This window comes from Falco cherrug, chromosome 6 (assembly GCF_023634085.1).
Source record: "Falco cherrug isolate bFalChe1 chromosome 6, bFalChe1.pri, whole genome shotgun sequence".
Classification (NCBI taxonomy): domain Eukaryota; kingdom Metazoa; phylum Chordata; class Aves; order Falconiformes; family Falconidae; genus Falco; species Falco cherrug.
In genome coordinates, this window is record NC_073702.1 from 89,902,558 (window position 1) to 89,918,675 (window position 16,118).

Consider the following 16,118-nt stretch of genomic DNA (forward strand, 5'->3'; position numbering starts at 1 on the left):
AAGATGCTCCTTATCCTCACCTAAGCAGTTGAATTAATAAACTCAGAAGCGCATCTGAAAGCTCTGGACTATGACAAGAAGATCCATGAGTGCAAACGTACAGGCTGTGTAATGAGAGTGATACAAAGAAGAAAGCTTTGCCGTCACATCGTTCAGGACAACAAGGGAGCATCCTTAGTTCCAAAAAGCTACTGCAGCGGAGCGGTCAGCATTGCTGAAAGCTGCCAGGTCAAAGCGTGACCTCTACGACCGTGGTGGAGGTGCCCTGATTTCCCCACAGGTCGCCGAGCTGCCATGGGAAAGCGGGACACCTCCATCCCTGCAGCGCTGCTGTTCCTCGCAGGACCGAGGAGAGGAGGCAGCAGCTCTGGTGAGAGCTTGGGCAATGACTTGTTGGGTAAGGGGCAGCCTGGTGTGCGCACACCAGGTTTTTTTGGAGTACAAAAGCCATCCACGCAACACTTTGTAGTTCTGGGAATACATTTCCAACATGATTCTGTCCTGACTTTTAATGACATGTGGGAATTCAGAAGTTTGGGAGCAGTTGGGTACCAATGCAGGAGCCGGCACCCAGCAAATCAGAGCAGCCCCTTCTAGCTGAACCGACCTCTGGTTTTAGTTCAACCCATCCCAAGGGCAACCCAAACCCACTGTCGGCAGTGGCTCTGCACCTGGAACCACCAGCCTGCTGCATCAGTGCCAGCATTTGATGGACAGCCCATCCCCAAGGTCCCACTTTCACCCTCCTGCCCCCCCAGGCTGGCGTCCCTCCACCGCTACTTCCCGCACGTTGCTTAGAGGAAGCCCTCACAATACCGGGCTCGGTGCCACGCGAGGGGAGCACACCCAGAGCCCAGCCCTTCTTGCACAGGCAATTCGGCAGGAGGATCTCTGCAGCAGCGAGCTGGAGGATTTGCTTTGCCCCACTTTGCCAGTTCATTGCCCAAAGGCTGGAACCAGAAGTGACCTGTCCCCGGTGCAGATGGCCACGGAGCCCTCAGCAGGGGCATATCTGACACAGACCCATCTTTTGTAGGTGCATCGTAACGCACGTCTTCCTCGCTTGCTGCTGCCCTCAGCTATGAGGAAGCTTCTCCTCCCTGAAACTGCAAAGATCATGCAACAAACTGTTCCCAGTCACCTGCCAGAGCAGTTGGCTGTCACACAGCCAAACAACGCTCGAGCTTTGTTTTCTAGAGGAAAGCATTAGCCCTACAGCACGCAAGCGGCAGCTCAGAGGGAGGCAGTGCTACCACGGGGGCCACCTGCACCCCTGCCAGTGGTCCTGGTGGCTTCGTGCTAGCGCAGGGCACGTGTGTGCCAGCTGCAGCCCCTTGGTGCATGGGTGATGATGGGCGAGGACAAATGCAGACTGCACAGCTTTGCCAAGCTGTTTTGGGACCATTGCTGGCCAGAGGGTCCCATTGCTGAGCATGGGGGTGGTGACAGCATGGGTAGTTGCCAGAGGAGCGAGAATAACCTGCGGCTTTTTTTGCCCTGTGCAAGCAGGGGCGAAGCAAGTGAGAAGCGAGCATCCCATCCGCAGGATTTGTTGAGGCCAGGATCTGGCATTCATGTTCAGTTCTGTCTTCCAGGAAGGGCTGGAGATGGGGTGAGGGCAGCCTCCAGGGCCATGCCAGCCTGCTCTGGCTGCTTTGAGCAGGGCGATCTCCAGAGGTCCCTCCTCGCCTGCGTTATTCTGTTGTTTGATAAGCTTGAGCAACCTACGTGGGTTGGTTCAGTGTCTCCATGTAGCAGTGCCCAGCCTTAGATAAGCAAAACTAAACCTCCAAACACCCTGGCCACCAACCTCGGTACAAACAAGACCCTTTGGAAAACGTGAATCTCAAGTGCTCTGTAGTTTCTGGGCTGAAGACTGGCCTTACTTGCGGCAATTTGAGATGCTGAAGCCAGCGGTGCCTTGTGGCTACCGAATGGTTGGTTTAGTGTATTAGCACCCAATAACCTGTTGGCCAGAAGGGTTCCGTACGGTGCCATCCAAGGGAAGGAAGGCACTTCCAGTGAAAGGGAGCAGTACCTATGGATCCTAACAACAGGCATGTCCTTCCACATAGCTTTTCCTGCAGCCTGGAATCAGGCAGTCTCCACCTGAAAAAAAATAAGTGTTTAAGGTAATTCCCTGTGGCTCCTTCATTTATTCCTCTCTCCCACTCCCGTCCTTTCCCACCTTCATCATGCCCTTGAGAGTAATGCCCAGGAGAACAAGCGTAGCCTCCCGGGAGCGATGCGGCGCTGCGGGGAAGAGGTTTCTCTGTATTTCCTGCTCCAGGAGACGGAAGGGATCCTCTGTTCTGCCTCAGACCTGAGGAGCCCGAGCCAACCGCTGCCTGCGTCCTGCTATCCCTGCAGGTCCAAGAGGGCTTAGTGGCTTTTCAATTACAGGGTGTGCCTTCCCGAGCCGCTCCTCCCTTCGCCCGCCGGAGCGGGACCACATCATTACCATGCAAAGCCCCACGATCTGAACTCTCCAGGGCACAAGTGGATGCTCTCCTGTCAGGATATTCATGTTTTCCTTCTCTGGCTGAGTAGCTGCTCATTACCATGGGCAGCAGCACTGCGATGCTGGCTTCCCCTCTTCCTAGACAGCCCTTTTCCTCCACCATGAAAATCGACTCTCATCAAATTATTAGGGCTTCTTTTATTGCTGGGATGCTACATAAGAAAAGATGCAGATGTCAGAAGAGGATTCCAGTCATTATCACTCTTCAGCCTTTGATTAACATTAAACACCTCTACGAGCTTGATGCCACATCACAGGCTTCCCACGCAACACCACCAAGCCTGCTTTAGCGTGACCAGAGAGGTTTGCAAATTGTTTGTTTTTTTAAAGTATTTTTAAATAAAGCAGCTAGATGGGTCTGCAGAGCTGGGTTCTCGTTAACCTCTGCCCAGACAGAGGCAGGAATCGCAAAAGCTAGGTCAGATACCTATCATCTGATGCAGCTGGGACCCTGAGCCTTGAGCAACAGGGACCTACCCAAACAACCTTGAACTCTGAATGGTCAAACATGATGTGGTGGTTTGTTTCATTCGTTTTCTTCAGTCTGCATTCACCTTCCCACCTCATCCCTTGGTCCCCAGAGCAGAAACCCCTCTGCATCAGGCACTGACACAGTCCCAGGGAAAAAGGAGCCACCCCTTACCTGCAGCCACTGATGCTCCTCAAGGCTAACGTACTGCTGTGGCTGCCCTGCAGAAAAACCTTTTGTATTTTTTTGGAGCCTCCAACAAGTGCCAAGCTTGCAGCCACCCTAAAGCCAAGGCATATGCACACAGCCCCCTCCCCGCCGAGGGCTGCTGCTGAGCGAGGCTCCTCGTAACCTCCTTGAGGGCACCTGAGCAGCACCTGCAGCGGTGATGCTGTGTGTCAAGTTTCAGCACTGTGATGATGTGGTGGGGCTGGGACGCAAGCGCTGCTCTGGATGGCATGCCGAGGACTTTTCCCGTCATCTTCAAAACACCTCCGAGAATTTACAGGGGGTCATGTTGTGACAGGGCCACTTCCCGCCATCTCCCTGCAAGGGCTGTGGCCGGCAATGGGCTGGAAACAACCCTCCGTGCCCACGCGGCACTTGTTCTGAGCCGTCGCACCTCTGCTTGCTGCACGCGGGGGTGGGCAGGCTGTGCACGGCACTGCTGCTCCGGAGGGTGACGCGATCTCTGTGGTGAATTGCACATGCCATGAGATGGAGCTGCTGCTCTGGTAAAGGTTCCTTACGAAGCCGAAAGTATTAGGGGAATTTTTTTAATTTTTTTTTTTCCCCTCTTTCCTGAAGTCATCGAGCAGGGAGTCACTGAGGTGAGTCCCATCTGCCCTCGCCGGTTCTCCCACAGCCCTGACAGCCACCTCCAGGGCCGAGCCCACCCCCCTTCCCACGCCAGCCAGCGTCTTGCCCGCCGAGACAGCACAAACACACGTTCCCCTTTGTTTTCAGCTCCACACCTAGTTTTTTCCTTGCATCGTGAAGGGCTGGCTACTCATCTGTAATTCAAAAGAAAGCAATGACTCACTAGACTACAGCGCTTTCCAAGGCAAAGTATTTCATGGGTTTCACAGGCACGCTAGCCCGTGTTATGAAATAGCCTCTGTTCGTGGCCCACATTCTCCCCATCTCCGTGCCCTGTGCGGATCCGGAGGGCTGAGGTTCCCACCCTGCGGCACGGGGAATTGTGCTGAAATGGGGTGCTTGCACTGCGCGGGGAGTGGGGAACGCTGGCCCCACCGAACCTGGGGAGCCTGGCGCGCTCGCCGCTGGCGTCAGCCTAGCCCTGCGGTGTTTGCAGTATGTTTTAATTAAAAGGTAACAAAAATCTAAAGTTTCACTTTTGCCAATAAGCTTCCCGGCACCGGGGAAAGGGGCTCGAAGGCAGGTGGGGCCTCCCAGCCCCTCTCCTGCGCACCCCGTGCCCCCCGCCGGGGCCATGGTGAGTGGCCGCGGGAGCTGCAGCCCCTGGTTTCCCCCGGAGCAGCAGGGGAGGGGGCGCAAAGGGGCTTAAAAAACGGGGAGAGGGGCCTTCCCTTGAGCCGCGAGGCAGTCTGCACCACTGTGGGGCTGCAGCCTCCGCTCCCGGGGCAAAGGGGGCCGGTGTCTGCAGGTGCCCCCCCTGCCCGGGCTGGGAGGGTGCTTCCACCCCTCGGTGCTGGCCCCGCAGCCGGCCTGATGCTGTCTGTCCCTCCGCAGGGGACGGGGGACGGCGGCACTCTCCAAGTCGTGCACTTCGGCCTGGTGTGACTGAGCTGCCACAGCAAGGAGGGGGAGACCTCCCCGAGGTGGGGAGGTTCACGGAAAGACCTCCAGCGAGCTTCCAGCCAGCCCTGGATCCAGCCACTCGCGGGAGATGAAGCTCCGGGCTTGGCGGATCCGCTGCCCTTGGACGGCCAGGCTGCCCCCGTCCCGCACTGGCTGCCCCGCGTTTGCTCGGGGGGGGGCAACCGGGTGACGCTCTCGTGGCATCATTCGAAGACATCAAAAAAGCGAGTAATTGCGGATCACTGTGTATCGTACAAATGCAATGCTGACAAATTCAGGCAGGTGGGTGGGTGGGGTGGGTGTCTTGGACAAATCCATGAACTTCTTGGGAGAAAGTCTGTAATTCCCTACACATTTTATATTTTAACAATCTTCACTTGGAAGCAGATTTGAATTTCCACTTAAGGCTCTGAAAACCCTCCTATTGAGATACCAGCAGATAAAATCTTCACTCAGGATACCTCTGTGAAAGAGCAGCCTTTCACAGTCAGCAGCATTTTTCGAAGAATGCTCTCAATTTTCATATCTAGATATATCGTTGAATAACCATTATTTTGCCTTGAAAAAAAGACGCGGAGCCTCTTAAACATCTTCCCATTGGAGTCCAGATTTTAATCTGCCTTCTCTAACCACGAAGGGAAAATGCACTGAGAAGGTAACGTAACCTGTTCCAGCCCTCTGGTTTTTTTCTGGCGGTGAAGAGAGGAGCAAGCATCGTCTCAGGGCTTTCTTCCCACCGGCTGGTCGGGCGCAGCATGTACAGATCCAGGGTTTGGGCTCTGCCACAGGCGCATGCGCGGTTTAAGCTGGAGGTTTTTTGGGAGCATTGGGTGGCTGCAGCCCAAAGCCGGCGAATGCCTTGAAATTGGTTTTGTATGAGAAACAAATTTGTACGGTGGACTAAAAATAAAAGAACCGTGTAAAAAAGCAAACAAACAAAAGACATTAGAAGTATTTTATTGTTATTAACAAAAATAAAATATTTGTGCTCACAGTCAGTCAACCATTTCCCTCTCCGAGCCAAAATCCTGCTGGATTTCTGCTGCGCCACGGGCAATTTTGGTTGCACCAGAAGAACTCCTGACCCATATTGGCACTTCATCCACATCGGTACCTTTCCACGAGTTTACCTGAAGGGGACTGTTTGCTTTGCGGCTTGAAGGGTGCGAATGGGCTGCGACACGAAGGGTTTTATACACTCAACGGGGGGAAATTACTAAAGCAAAGCTTTGAAACAGAGCTGGCTGCTGCCTTGCCTCCCTGCGCGGAGCCACACTCTGCGCAGCGCTTGGGGGGCAGCACGCTTTTAATGGCCTATGGATTTAAATTTAATTTCTGGAAAACACATGGCACAAGGGCAGGCAGCGATTGGGCGCTGGTGCTGCATCGGGAGCTGCGGTGCGATGCTTTGCCGCGCAGCTATTTTGCTGAATTGCAGCCATATTTCTGTCAGTACAAGTGATGGTCTATATGAGGGATTAATCTGACACCAGACAGTGATTCTTAATCCTTCAGTATATCATAATCTATTTACTTTGCATGCTAAGAGGATTTCAGCTTAAAAATATACAGGAAGTGATACTAGAAATGTACATAAGATCCAGAACGCTGTTTCCTAAAATTGCAGTTTTTCATTAAAAAAAAATAAAAATAAAAAATCCTCTCTTGCTTTCTTGGAAAAGTCCTGTCCGTTTTGGGAGGGGGCAAGTGTTGGGTTGGGATCTAGCTGGAAAAAGGCATATGTTTTCCTCTGGGCTCCAGCCCGCTGACCATTCTCTCCCTCCTCCTTGCCCACAGCTCTGTGCTCGGCCACACGACACGGAAGGAGCTCTGCAGTGCAGCAGGTTCCTCGGCTGGGAGTGACACCAGCAGGTTCATTTATTTTTATTGACAAATTCAAAACAGGTTTGGAACCAATGCGGGATGTGATGCGCATTAATTGCTACTCATAGCGCAGGAATTAGCCATGAGTGGCTAACACAGACCGGGAAAACCACAGGTGGCTGGGCGAGGGTTCGGCCGCCCCCACCTGCCCCCGTGCCCGGCCAGCGAGGGGGCTGCAGCATCGCTGCACCGCGCGGTGCTGGGCACGGTCCTGCAGCTTCCGATGGTTTAATAATTCCTGCTCGGCCATAACACTTTGCACCCCCAAAGCCCACCCTGCGGCCGGGGGGCGGCCGGGCCCCCCAGCAGCACAGTGCAGCCCACCGCCCCCGGGCCAGGTCCCAACCGAGGGCAGCCCCCTGCCACCTGCCGGGGGGGGGTTCGGGGAGCACCGGCCGAGCAGGGCTCTGCTCGGAGCAGGGGCTCTACTCACAGCAGCTACTCTGACAGCAGCAAACAGATCACCAATTATTTCAGGTCCACGAAGCACCAAGCGTAAAAACTAAGGACAGCCCAGGATAGGCTGTACGTGCCCCCCTCTGTGCCCGCCCCACCCCCCACCCCCCCGGCCCCCGCCAAGCCCTGGCCCTTGACTCGCAGCAGGAAAGCACCACATGCCTTAGGAGCTGGCACTCAGCGAGAGGCAGGAGCTTCACCAGGCTTGTGCCAGGTACCGCGGTGTCCCGGCGCCCTGGCACCAGCCCCTGGGCCGCTGCGAGCACCGTGGTCCAGCAACAAATGCTATTTAAAAAATATAATTATAAATACTAATAGTAGCTGTGCAGCCAGGAGCCTTCATGCTTGAGAAGGGAGGCACCGAGTCACCCAGGCAGCTGTTTCCCAACTGGGCTGCCCAAAATCTCAGCCGGGTGATGCCGCCGGCGCCTGCTGCTGGAGCTGGGCACGGCGACGTGCCACCAGACCTGCCGAGACTTGCGCCCGCTCCGGCCCCCGGGGAGTCCATGGTGGGAGAGCGCGCGGATGCCCAAGCCCCAGCCATGCTGCTAGCGAATTGGGGGGTGCTGGGGGCCCCCCAAAGCTGGGCATGACGCTCCCCAGCCTGTGCCAACAAGCACAAGTCACATCTTGCCCACCTGCTGGCACCGGCCCGTGGGTGGCAGAGGGAGGATGAGGCCCGACCACACTGGGCTCGCCAGTGGCCACGGCACGGATTGGGGAGTTCTACCCAATACAAGGAAAAAAAAAAAAAGCAGCAATTTTAGTTGTTTTTTCAGCAAACCGGCTGTTCCTGCTTGAGTTGTGCTTTGAAAAAAACCTCCAGGGCTGGGAGAAATGCAACAACAACAACAAAAAAAATAAAATAAAAAGGGAAGGCAGGCGCGCAGGACAAAGCCAATATTTGATGTGACCTGGACCAGGTTCCTCCATGTCCCTGCCACCAGCTGGGCTCAGCAACCAGCCCCACTGCTGTGCCCGTGGGACAGGGTAGTGTCCACGCAGTGAGGCAGGGGCAGCCGCTGGGCTCCCAGCCGGGGGGATTCCCCTGGGGAAGCCAGCACCCTGTGGCGTCCCAACCCCCGAAGCATCCCCTGCCATGGGCCACCACACTGGGGGATACTGGATGAAGAGGTGTAGGACCGTGCCACCAAACTGGAACTCAGGCTCCCCTCTTGGCTGCGTCACTCAGCATCGCTGCTTTCCTGAGTTATAATTTTTAAGGAAGATGACGTCTGTGTGATTTTTATTTAAAGCCGATGAAATGAGTGCATGTAGAGGGGTGTTATACACCTGCTGCCTCTTGGCTCTCAGGTGCTCACTAAATCTGGGAGGGCAACTTCAGTTCACTTTGTGCCCAGCACAGATTTTTATTCTTTTTTCTTTCATTATTTTTTTTTTCACAGCTCTGGGAGGGCTGCAATAACTTCTTTCCTTTTAACAGAAGGGCTGGGGCATGCATAGGCTGGTGGTACCAGACCCAGCACACATGGCCGCCCCCCCAACCTACCTGTACAGCCCCCCCCTTGGTGTGATGAGCGTCTTACTAGTGCTTGCAAAAGAGAAACATTAATATATATATATATATACACACACAGAGAGACACATTTATATAAATGTACTTAAATATATAAATACTTAAACATATAAACACTTAACTATGTGTATGTGTATGTATGCGCTGAAGGAAACAAGGAAAAGACCCGTTTAAAGAAGAAAATCCCGTAAAATCAACCCGGGTGCACCCGTCCCCTCCCGTCTCTCCCGGAGGCACCGTGGGGGCGCTGGGGCCATCGGCCGCCCCCCACCTCGGGTTGTGCCGTGCCGTGACCCTGGGGGGAAGGGAAGCATGTGCCGGGAGCACCTGGGGCTGAGGCCCCACTCATCCCCCCTCCCCCTCCGCTGGTCTCCACTGCAGCCCATCTCACAACTGCACATTGCCAGCCCCATTTGCACCCCACTGGGACGCTGGGGGGTCCTGGGGCGGGGTAAAGACACCCCCGCCCAGTGGCTGCCCAGAGCACACCAGTGCCTCGACACCTCGCCCCCCCCACACGGTCCCCACTGCCCCGGGGTGCCTGGGGACACCGGGCAGAGGGGCCCACAGCCCCAGAGCTCCCGGCTGCGGCAAGGTCACAGGGAGGGGGGTGGGAATTTGGGGGTGCCCCCCCCCCCGTGTATCAATGGCCCAGGCAAGGGCAGCGGTGGCCCCCGTGGTCCCCTCGGTGCCGGCCCCGTGGGAGCGGGAACGGCCCCAGACCCAGCGAGCAGCTTCCAGCACCTGTGGGGAGGACCCCGGGGGCAAAAGGGGGGAGGCTGCGATGAGAAATAACCCCCCCCCCTCGCCCGGCCCCGGCTCGCTCCGGGAGGGCAGCGCCGGGTGCCGAGCATCCCTCCGACCCGACCCGCGCAGGGGCAGGGGGCCTTCCCCCCCCCCGCCGTGGGGCAGCCCCACGGGTTCGGGTCACCCTGGGGGGCGGGGGGGGGGCTGCTGCTCCGTCCCTGGGGTCCCAGCGGCACCGCAGCGCGGCCAGAAATCGGCAGCCACGGCACCGAACGCGGGTCCCAGCCCGCCCCCCCCAGCACTCGCAAAACCATCCCCCCCCCCCTCCATTCTGCTGGCCCCCCCCCGGGAAGCATTTCCCAACGCCTTGCTCCCCCCAGGGAAGTTTCCTGAGAAGAGGAGGCAAGGGGGAGGAAGGAGGACAGGACACCACCGCGTTTATTAGTTTGGATTTTATTGGGAGGGGTGGGAAGGGGGGGGTTTCCTTACAGTTGAAGGGGTAAGTGTGGGGTTACCGCATCGAAAGTCCCAGGTACACGGCGCAGGACAGCCGGGCTGGGAGCCGCAAACGTGCCAACCAACAGAAGGGCCAAAAAAAAAAAAAAAAAAAAAAAAAGTAATATCGGTAACCAAACCGAAAAAACACACCCCCAAAGAGTCATGCCCCCCCCGCCGCGAGCTGCTTTCCCCTGCAACCCTACCCCCAAAAAATAAACCAAAACTTTTTTTTTTACACTGCTTTTCTTTTTTCTTTTTATTGTTTTTTGTTAAAATTTTTTCCTCCAAAAGTTTTGGTTTTTTTGGTCTGCAGGTTGCGGATGAGCAGGGCAGCTCTTTCCTCCCCCTTTGCCTCCCCCCTCTGGGCACCCCCCCTGGCTGCCAACCCCTGCCCAGCCCCGGGACAGCACGGGCGAGCTTGCACGGAGCCCTCGAGGACGGACGGAGGACGCAGGACGCAAGATCGGGAAAGATTCGTTTTTAGGGAAAAAAATTAAAATAACATAAAAAAAAAATTAAGTTCTGTTCCATGTTAAGACTCTAGATAAATGCCAACCCAACAGCATCAACTAAAATAATCACGGTCACTGGAACGGACCTAGTATTTACATCGTTCCCGCCGCTCCCAGCGGCAAGAGGCTGTGCAGGACCGGCGAGCCAGGGGCTCCCGCACCAGGGGGGTGAGGGTCCCCGCACGAAGCTGGGGGGGCACCGGCAGGGCAGGAGCCAGCCTGCGCCTCTGCCTGGGGCAGGGGGCAGCAGGGGAGATGCTAGGCTTTTTATTATTATTTTTTTTAAACTCCTCTTCTGTTGCGTTTAAAAAAATAATAATTATAATAAACCCACTGGAGGGGTGCAGGAAGCAAATAAATATCAGTCAGTAGAGATGGGGGTGGCAGGAACCCCCCCGGGGCATCGCCACTGCTAACGAAGAGAGGGGAGAAGGAGGAGGAGGAGGAGGAGGAGGAAGAGAAGCCGGAGCCAGAGTCCTGCCCGGGAGGCAGCAGGAGACACCAGGCAGGGGGTCCGTGGTGAATGGGGGGGTGGGGGTGGGGGGTAGCAGGCGGCCCCTCACAAGACCTGGAAGCGCCAGGACGCTTGGTCCTTGTAGTCGAGGCAGTCGGGGGAGTTGAAGTTGAGCTTCCAAGAGGCAGCAGCGGCAGGTTCCTTGTAGTCCAGGCAGTCGGAGGAGTTGAAGGGCAGCCCGGTGCCGCCGTAACCCTGATGGTGGTGGTGATGATGGTGATGGTGGTGGTGGCCCGAGCTCTGGCTCAGCGGGTGGTGGTGGTGGTGGCCGGGCACTGAGGAGGGCCCCATGGGGCTGAGCTGGTGGGGATGGTGGTGGGAGTGCATGGGCGCCAGGTAAGAGCTGCAATCCACGCCCCCAAAATAGGAGGAGGAGGGCGGTGCGGGGTACCCCTGCCCGTACCCCCCGCCTTGGCCATAGGAGACGGGGTAGCTGGCGGAGGCGGCGGCGGCGGGGCCGGCCCGCTGCATGCAGGACGCGGCGGCCGGCGGCAGCGGCTCGGGCACAGTCACCCCTGCCGGCGCTGCGCCGGGAGAGATGGAAGCTGGGCTCCAGATGGATGACGCCGGGGTGCTGAGCGAGGCCGGGGCGCCTGCTGGGGCCGACGAGGCCGAGCTGGAGGACGAAGAAGAAGCTGAGCTGGAGGCTGCTGCCGGCGGCGTGAACTGCCCGCTGCTCTCCGAACCCGAGCTCTCACGGGCTGGTGAGGATTTCTTCTTGGCCGGACGGCTCTTGGCCCCGCCGCCGCTCTGCTGCTGCTGCCGGCACTTGGCACGGCGGTTCTTGAACCAGACCTGCAGCGAGAAAGTGGGGCGCAGGGGGATGAGCCATGGGGTAAGCAGGGGCAGCGGGGCAAGCAGGGACCCTCTGGGCTGGCCCCGCTCACCCCACCACCCCTCCTCGCTCTGGGAGCGCCCAACCCACCTCACCCCAGCACCAGTTCTCCCAGCACCCACGCCCAGCCATTAGCACCGTACTCCCCCACACCCCGAAAAAAAAAACCCCGCCCCGTCTGGCACCCGGGCCACCCCTCATCCTGCCCCACAAGCAGGGATGCCCAGGGCCCGCAGGTGGGCCGTCCCAGCTTGCGCGTGTCCCCCACGCAGCAACAAAATACAGCTTTGCGGGACAGCTCCTGCGTGGGATGCCACCCGTGCATCCCACCCCACGGGGCATCGCCGTCCGGACAGCGGTGCCAGAGGGAGCACCCCGGGGAAGCAGGTGGGCAGCGGGGCCGCTACACCCTGGGGCAGGTGGAAGGGGACAGGAAAAACATTAATAAAAATAGAATTAATAAAAGCAGGTAAAAAAAAAGAAAAATAAAATCTCCCCCTTTGCTCAGACACCCCCACAACAGGACAGACAAGCTACTGGGCGCGCAGATGCACCCCAGCCCCGAGGACACAGGGATGAGCAGTGCGGACGGGGAGCTGGGTCCGAGTGGTGCCCGCTGAGCCGGGGCGCCCCTGCATCCCCCCAGCTCACAGTGGGGCGAGAGCCCCCTGCCAAGCTCTGGTACCTGGACTCGAGATTCGGGCAGGTTGATCTTCAGGGCCACCTCCTCCCGCATGAAGATGTCAGGGTAGCGGGTCTTGGCAAAGAGTGCCTCCAGCACGTCCAGCTGCGAGCGTGTGAAGGTGGTGCGCTCCCGCCGCTGCTTCCGTGGGGTGGCTGGGGGCAAGCAGCGTCATGCCAGGTCCCTGCATCCCTCCCGCACCCCCCAGCATCCCTGGGGCAGGGGCCCGAGAAGCATCCCTGCCTCCGACCCCAAGGAGCGGCGATGCTCCTGCAGCCCTGCCCCATGGCAGCAGGGCACGACCGCAGGGACCAGACCCCATCCTGCTCGGGAGGGCAAGCAGCAGCGGGCCAGGGCAGGGGCAGGCCTGGCCCTGGCCACAGCAACAAGAAGATTTCGTTGTGTTGAAATAAACTTTTTTTTTTAAAAAAAAAAAAGCATCTTTTTTTCATCCTTAAAAATACCTACGCCAACGAATAAACCTCGGGGATGGGGGAGAAATTTTGCTGGACCCAGCCGTGTGCCCCTCCAGCCCGCTCTCCCCAGCCAGGGATGCAGGAAAATGGGGGCACCCACCCCAGAGACCCCCCCAAACCGCACGGCTCCGCGGGCTCCTCCAAACCCACCCGGGACGGAGTTTTTCCCCCCTCCGCTGGCTGCCAGGGCGCGTGCAGGGACGGGGACGGGGCACTCACCCGGGTACCCCACGGAGGGGTGCAGCAGGTCCATGGCGGGGCCCGTCAGCCCCAGCCCGTTCATGCCGTAAGGGGGCTGTTTGAGGTAAGACATCATGCTAAAAGCCGGGCAGGTTTCCTCCAAAGTTCCGCAAAAAAATTAACCAAAAAAAAAAAAAAAAGGAAAAAAAGAAAAAAAAAAAAAGGAAAAAAAAAAGTCAAATCAAATGTAAGGGGTGGGGAGGGGGGTGGGTGGAAAAAACCCCAACGAAAAAGACCCCCCGAAAAAATCCCGAACAAGAAGCAAAAAAATTGAAAGCCAACAATTTCAAAACGGAGCACAAAATCGGCGTCCGAGGAGTTTTTTCGTTCCGTCCCGCCGTCACCGCCGTGAGGTCCTCAAGCGATCGCCGGCACCGGGAGGGGACAAACCCCCAAACCGACGAAAAGGGACGGAGGGGGAAAAACTGCAACAGCAGCGACGATCGGGCAAGAAAAGGCGGATTCGCTGCCCGCGCAGAGGCGAGGCCGGGGCGCCTGGGGAGAGAGGGGGGAGGCGGGTCAGGGCGGCCCCCGCCGGGCTCCGCGGCCGCGCACTGCGCGGGGACCGGGGCCGCCGCCCGCCACCCTCGGTAGTAGCGCTGATATTGTTGTTATTATTATTATTTTATCTGAAACGTAGGCGAGTTGCGCACAAGTGCCGAGAGGCAACAGTGCCCGGCGATGGGGAGAGATAAAGCAATTATTTAAAAAGATAATTGGATTAGGAATCAAAAGGAGGGACCAGAGGAGGGAAGTATAATTAATTTAAAAGCGAGCAGACGGGGACGTTTTAATTAGAAATGGATAAGAGTTAAAAAGGGAAAAAAGGAAAAGGGCGAGGGGCGGCAGGCGCTGGCAGCCCGGGCCGGGGCGGCGGCGAGGCCCGTCCCGGGGCCGGGGGGGCTGCGGCGGGGCCGGGGGGGCCGGGGCACAGGCGGGACCCGGCGGCCGCAGCTCGGGAGGCAGCGGCCGGGCTCGGCGGCAAAAAGCCGCAGATAAACGCGAAGGGGAGGGAAGGGGCGGAGAGACTCCGGGCAGCCCCGCCGAACCCCGGGACCCCCCCCGCCCCGGGGCTCTGCGGGCACCCCGGCCGGCGGGGGCGGTGGGCTGGGGGCGGGGGGGGGTGGTCCGGCAGCCCGGGCCGGGCGGCAGCGCCTTGACCCGGCGTTGCATAACTTTGCCGGGGGAGCGCGGCGGAGCGGGACCGTCCCGGGCGGCGGGGGGGTGTGGGGGGGGCGGAGAGGGAAGGAAGGGGGAAATAGAGGGGAAAAACGAAGCGAGGAAGAGGAAAGTCCCGGGGCAGCCCCGGCCCGGCCGTGCCCACCCCCCGCACACGCACCCGCACCCCGGTGCCGGGCCCGCTCCGTCCCGCCGCCCGCCCCGTCGGGGCAGCACGCTGCCCGCCGCCCCCTCCCGCCTCACCTGCGCGGCCACCTGCGGAGCGGAGCGCGGCCACCGCGGGGGCTGCGCGCAGGGCGGAGCGGGCGGGGGGCGCGGAGGGGGCGGGCGGGGCGGCGGGGGGGGCAGGCAGGCAGGTGAGAAGCGGGCTGGGGAGGGGGCCGGGGGGGATGCCCGGCGCGGAGCCGCGCACCCCAACTTGTCGGGGCGCCCCGCGTTACCTCGCCGGCGGCCCGCGCTGTCGGGGCGATGGAGCCGCGGCCCTGCGGAGGATGGATCACCCACCCCCGGCCCTACCCTTGTATGTGCGCGCAAAGCATCTGCGTAACCAGCCCGGCGCCAATCCCCGGCCGCTCCCCGCCTGACTGACAGCCGCCCGGGCAATGGCAGCGCAGGGCGCCCGCTCCCTCTGCGCCCCCCCGCCCCGCGCCGCTCCGCGCTCCTCCGCGCACCCGCCGCCGGCCGCTCGGCCCGGCCCCGGCGGCGCGCAGAGCTGCCCGGCGCACGACGGAGGTGGAGAGGGCCGAGGGGGGCGGGGGTGGGCGCGCAGGGTCCCGCGCAACTTCCGCGGAGGGGCTGGAGGGGGGGGGGGCGGTGGAGAAGTTGTGCGAGGGGAGCGGCTCCGCGCGCGCGCAGCGCTGCCCCGCCCCCCCCCCGCTGCCCCCTGCGCTGCTCCGCGTACCAGGGGGCCGCGGAAAAGTTTTGGCCGGCGCGGAGGGGGCGGGCGAGGGGGCGGCAGCGGGGCCGGCCCCCCCCTCCGGCGCCTGGGGGCTCGCCCGAACTTTGTGCTTTAAAATTATAATAATAAAAAAGAAGCGGCGGCCGTACCTTTCCCCGCGTGTCCCGAACGCACGGGGGGCGAGCGAGGGACGGGGGGCGGGGAGGGCAGCGGGACCCCGCTCCGCTCCGCACCGCTCCGCGCAGCCCGACTCGTTGCCCGCGGCGGGAGCGGAGCGGGGCGCTGCAGCCGCGCCGTCGGGGGGGCGCCGGCGGTCCCGGGGCTGCGGAGCGCGGCTGTGCCTGGGCCCCCGCCCGCCCCGCTCCCGCAGCCGCCGCTGAAAGCGAGCTGATGTCCGCCGGCGCTGCCCGCCACCCCGCGTGCAGCCCGGCTTTCCTCCCCGCCTTCTTTAATTTATTTTTTCTGCTTTCCCCCCTTTTCCCTGGGCGGGGGGGTGGGGGGGGCGCCGGGCCCGGGTGCGGGGTTGGGGGGGAGCCTTACAGACTCCTTCGCTCCCCCACGAAAGTCAGCGGCGCGGGCGCTGCTCCCCGCAACAAAGGCGCCGCGACCCATTCACAAAAAGCAAAGGGAGGGGGAGGGGGAGGAAGGCTTGGGGGGCAGTGCCCCCCATATCCAGCCCTCATCGCCCCCTCCGGTTTTTCCCGGTCCCGCCGGGGCAGGCCCCGGTCCCCCCGCCGCTTTCCCATCAGTTCGCCCCGGCGGGGCGGCCCCGGACCTGGCGTGCAGCGGCCGCCCCCCCGGGGCTGCCCCCTTCTCCCCGGAGGTATCCGTGCCCCCCCCCCCCCCCCCCCCAGGCACCGGTTGCCCATCGAAGGCGCCTCGCCGGGG

General features: G+C 60.1%; 2 protein-coding genes across 3 annotated transcripts in view; one reads left to right on the forward strand and one right to left on the reverse strand.

Moving 5' to 3' along the window:
- WDPCP (WD repeat containing planar cell polarity effector) overlaps window positions 1-5,045 on the forward strand; it is a 103,942-nt gene extending 98,897 nt beyond the window's left edge. For both annotated transcript variants that reach the window (XM_027805418.2, XM_055714685.1), the window contains one exon: window positions 4,704-5,045. In XM_027805418.2, the coding sequence (XP_027661219.2) occupies window positions 4,704-4,754 (51 nt within the window). In that variant the 3' untranslated portion in view covers window positions 4,755-5,045. The remainder of the gene's footprint in view (window positions 1-4,703) is intronic.
- A 5,005-nt stretch (window positions 5,046-10,050) lies between these two features.
- OTX1 (orthodenticle homeobox 1) lies at window positions 10,051-13,287 on the reverse strand. The gene is made up of 3 exons (XM_055714212.1): window positions 13,133-13,287; window positions 12,441-12,592; window positions 10,051-11,715 (listed from the first exon to the last, which is right to left on the reverse strand). Exons 1-3 carry the CDS (start codon window positions 13,227-13,229, stop codon window positions 10,966-10,968), a joined length of 999 nt encoding a protein of 332 aa, XP_055570187.1. The 5' UTR covers window positions 13,230-13,287; the 3' UTR covers window positions 10,051-10,965.
- Window positions 13,288-16,118: the final 2,831 nt, after the last annotated feature.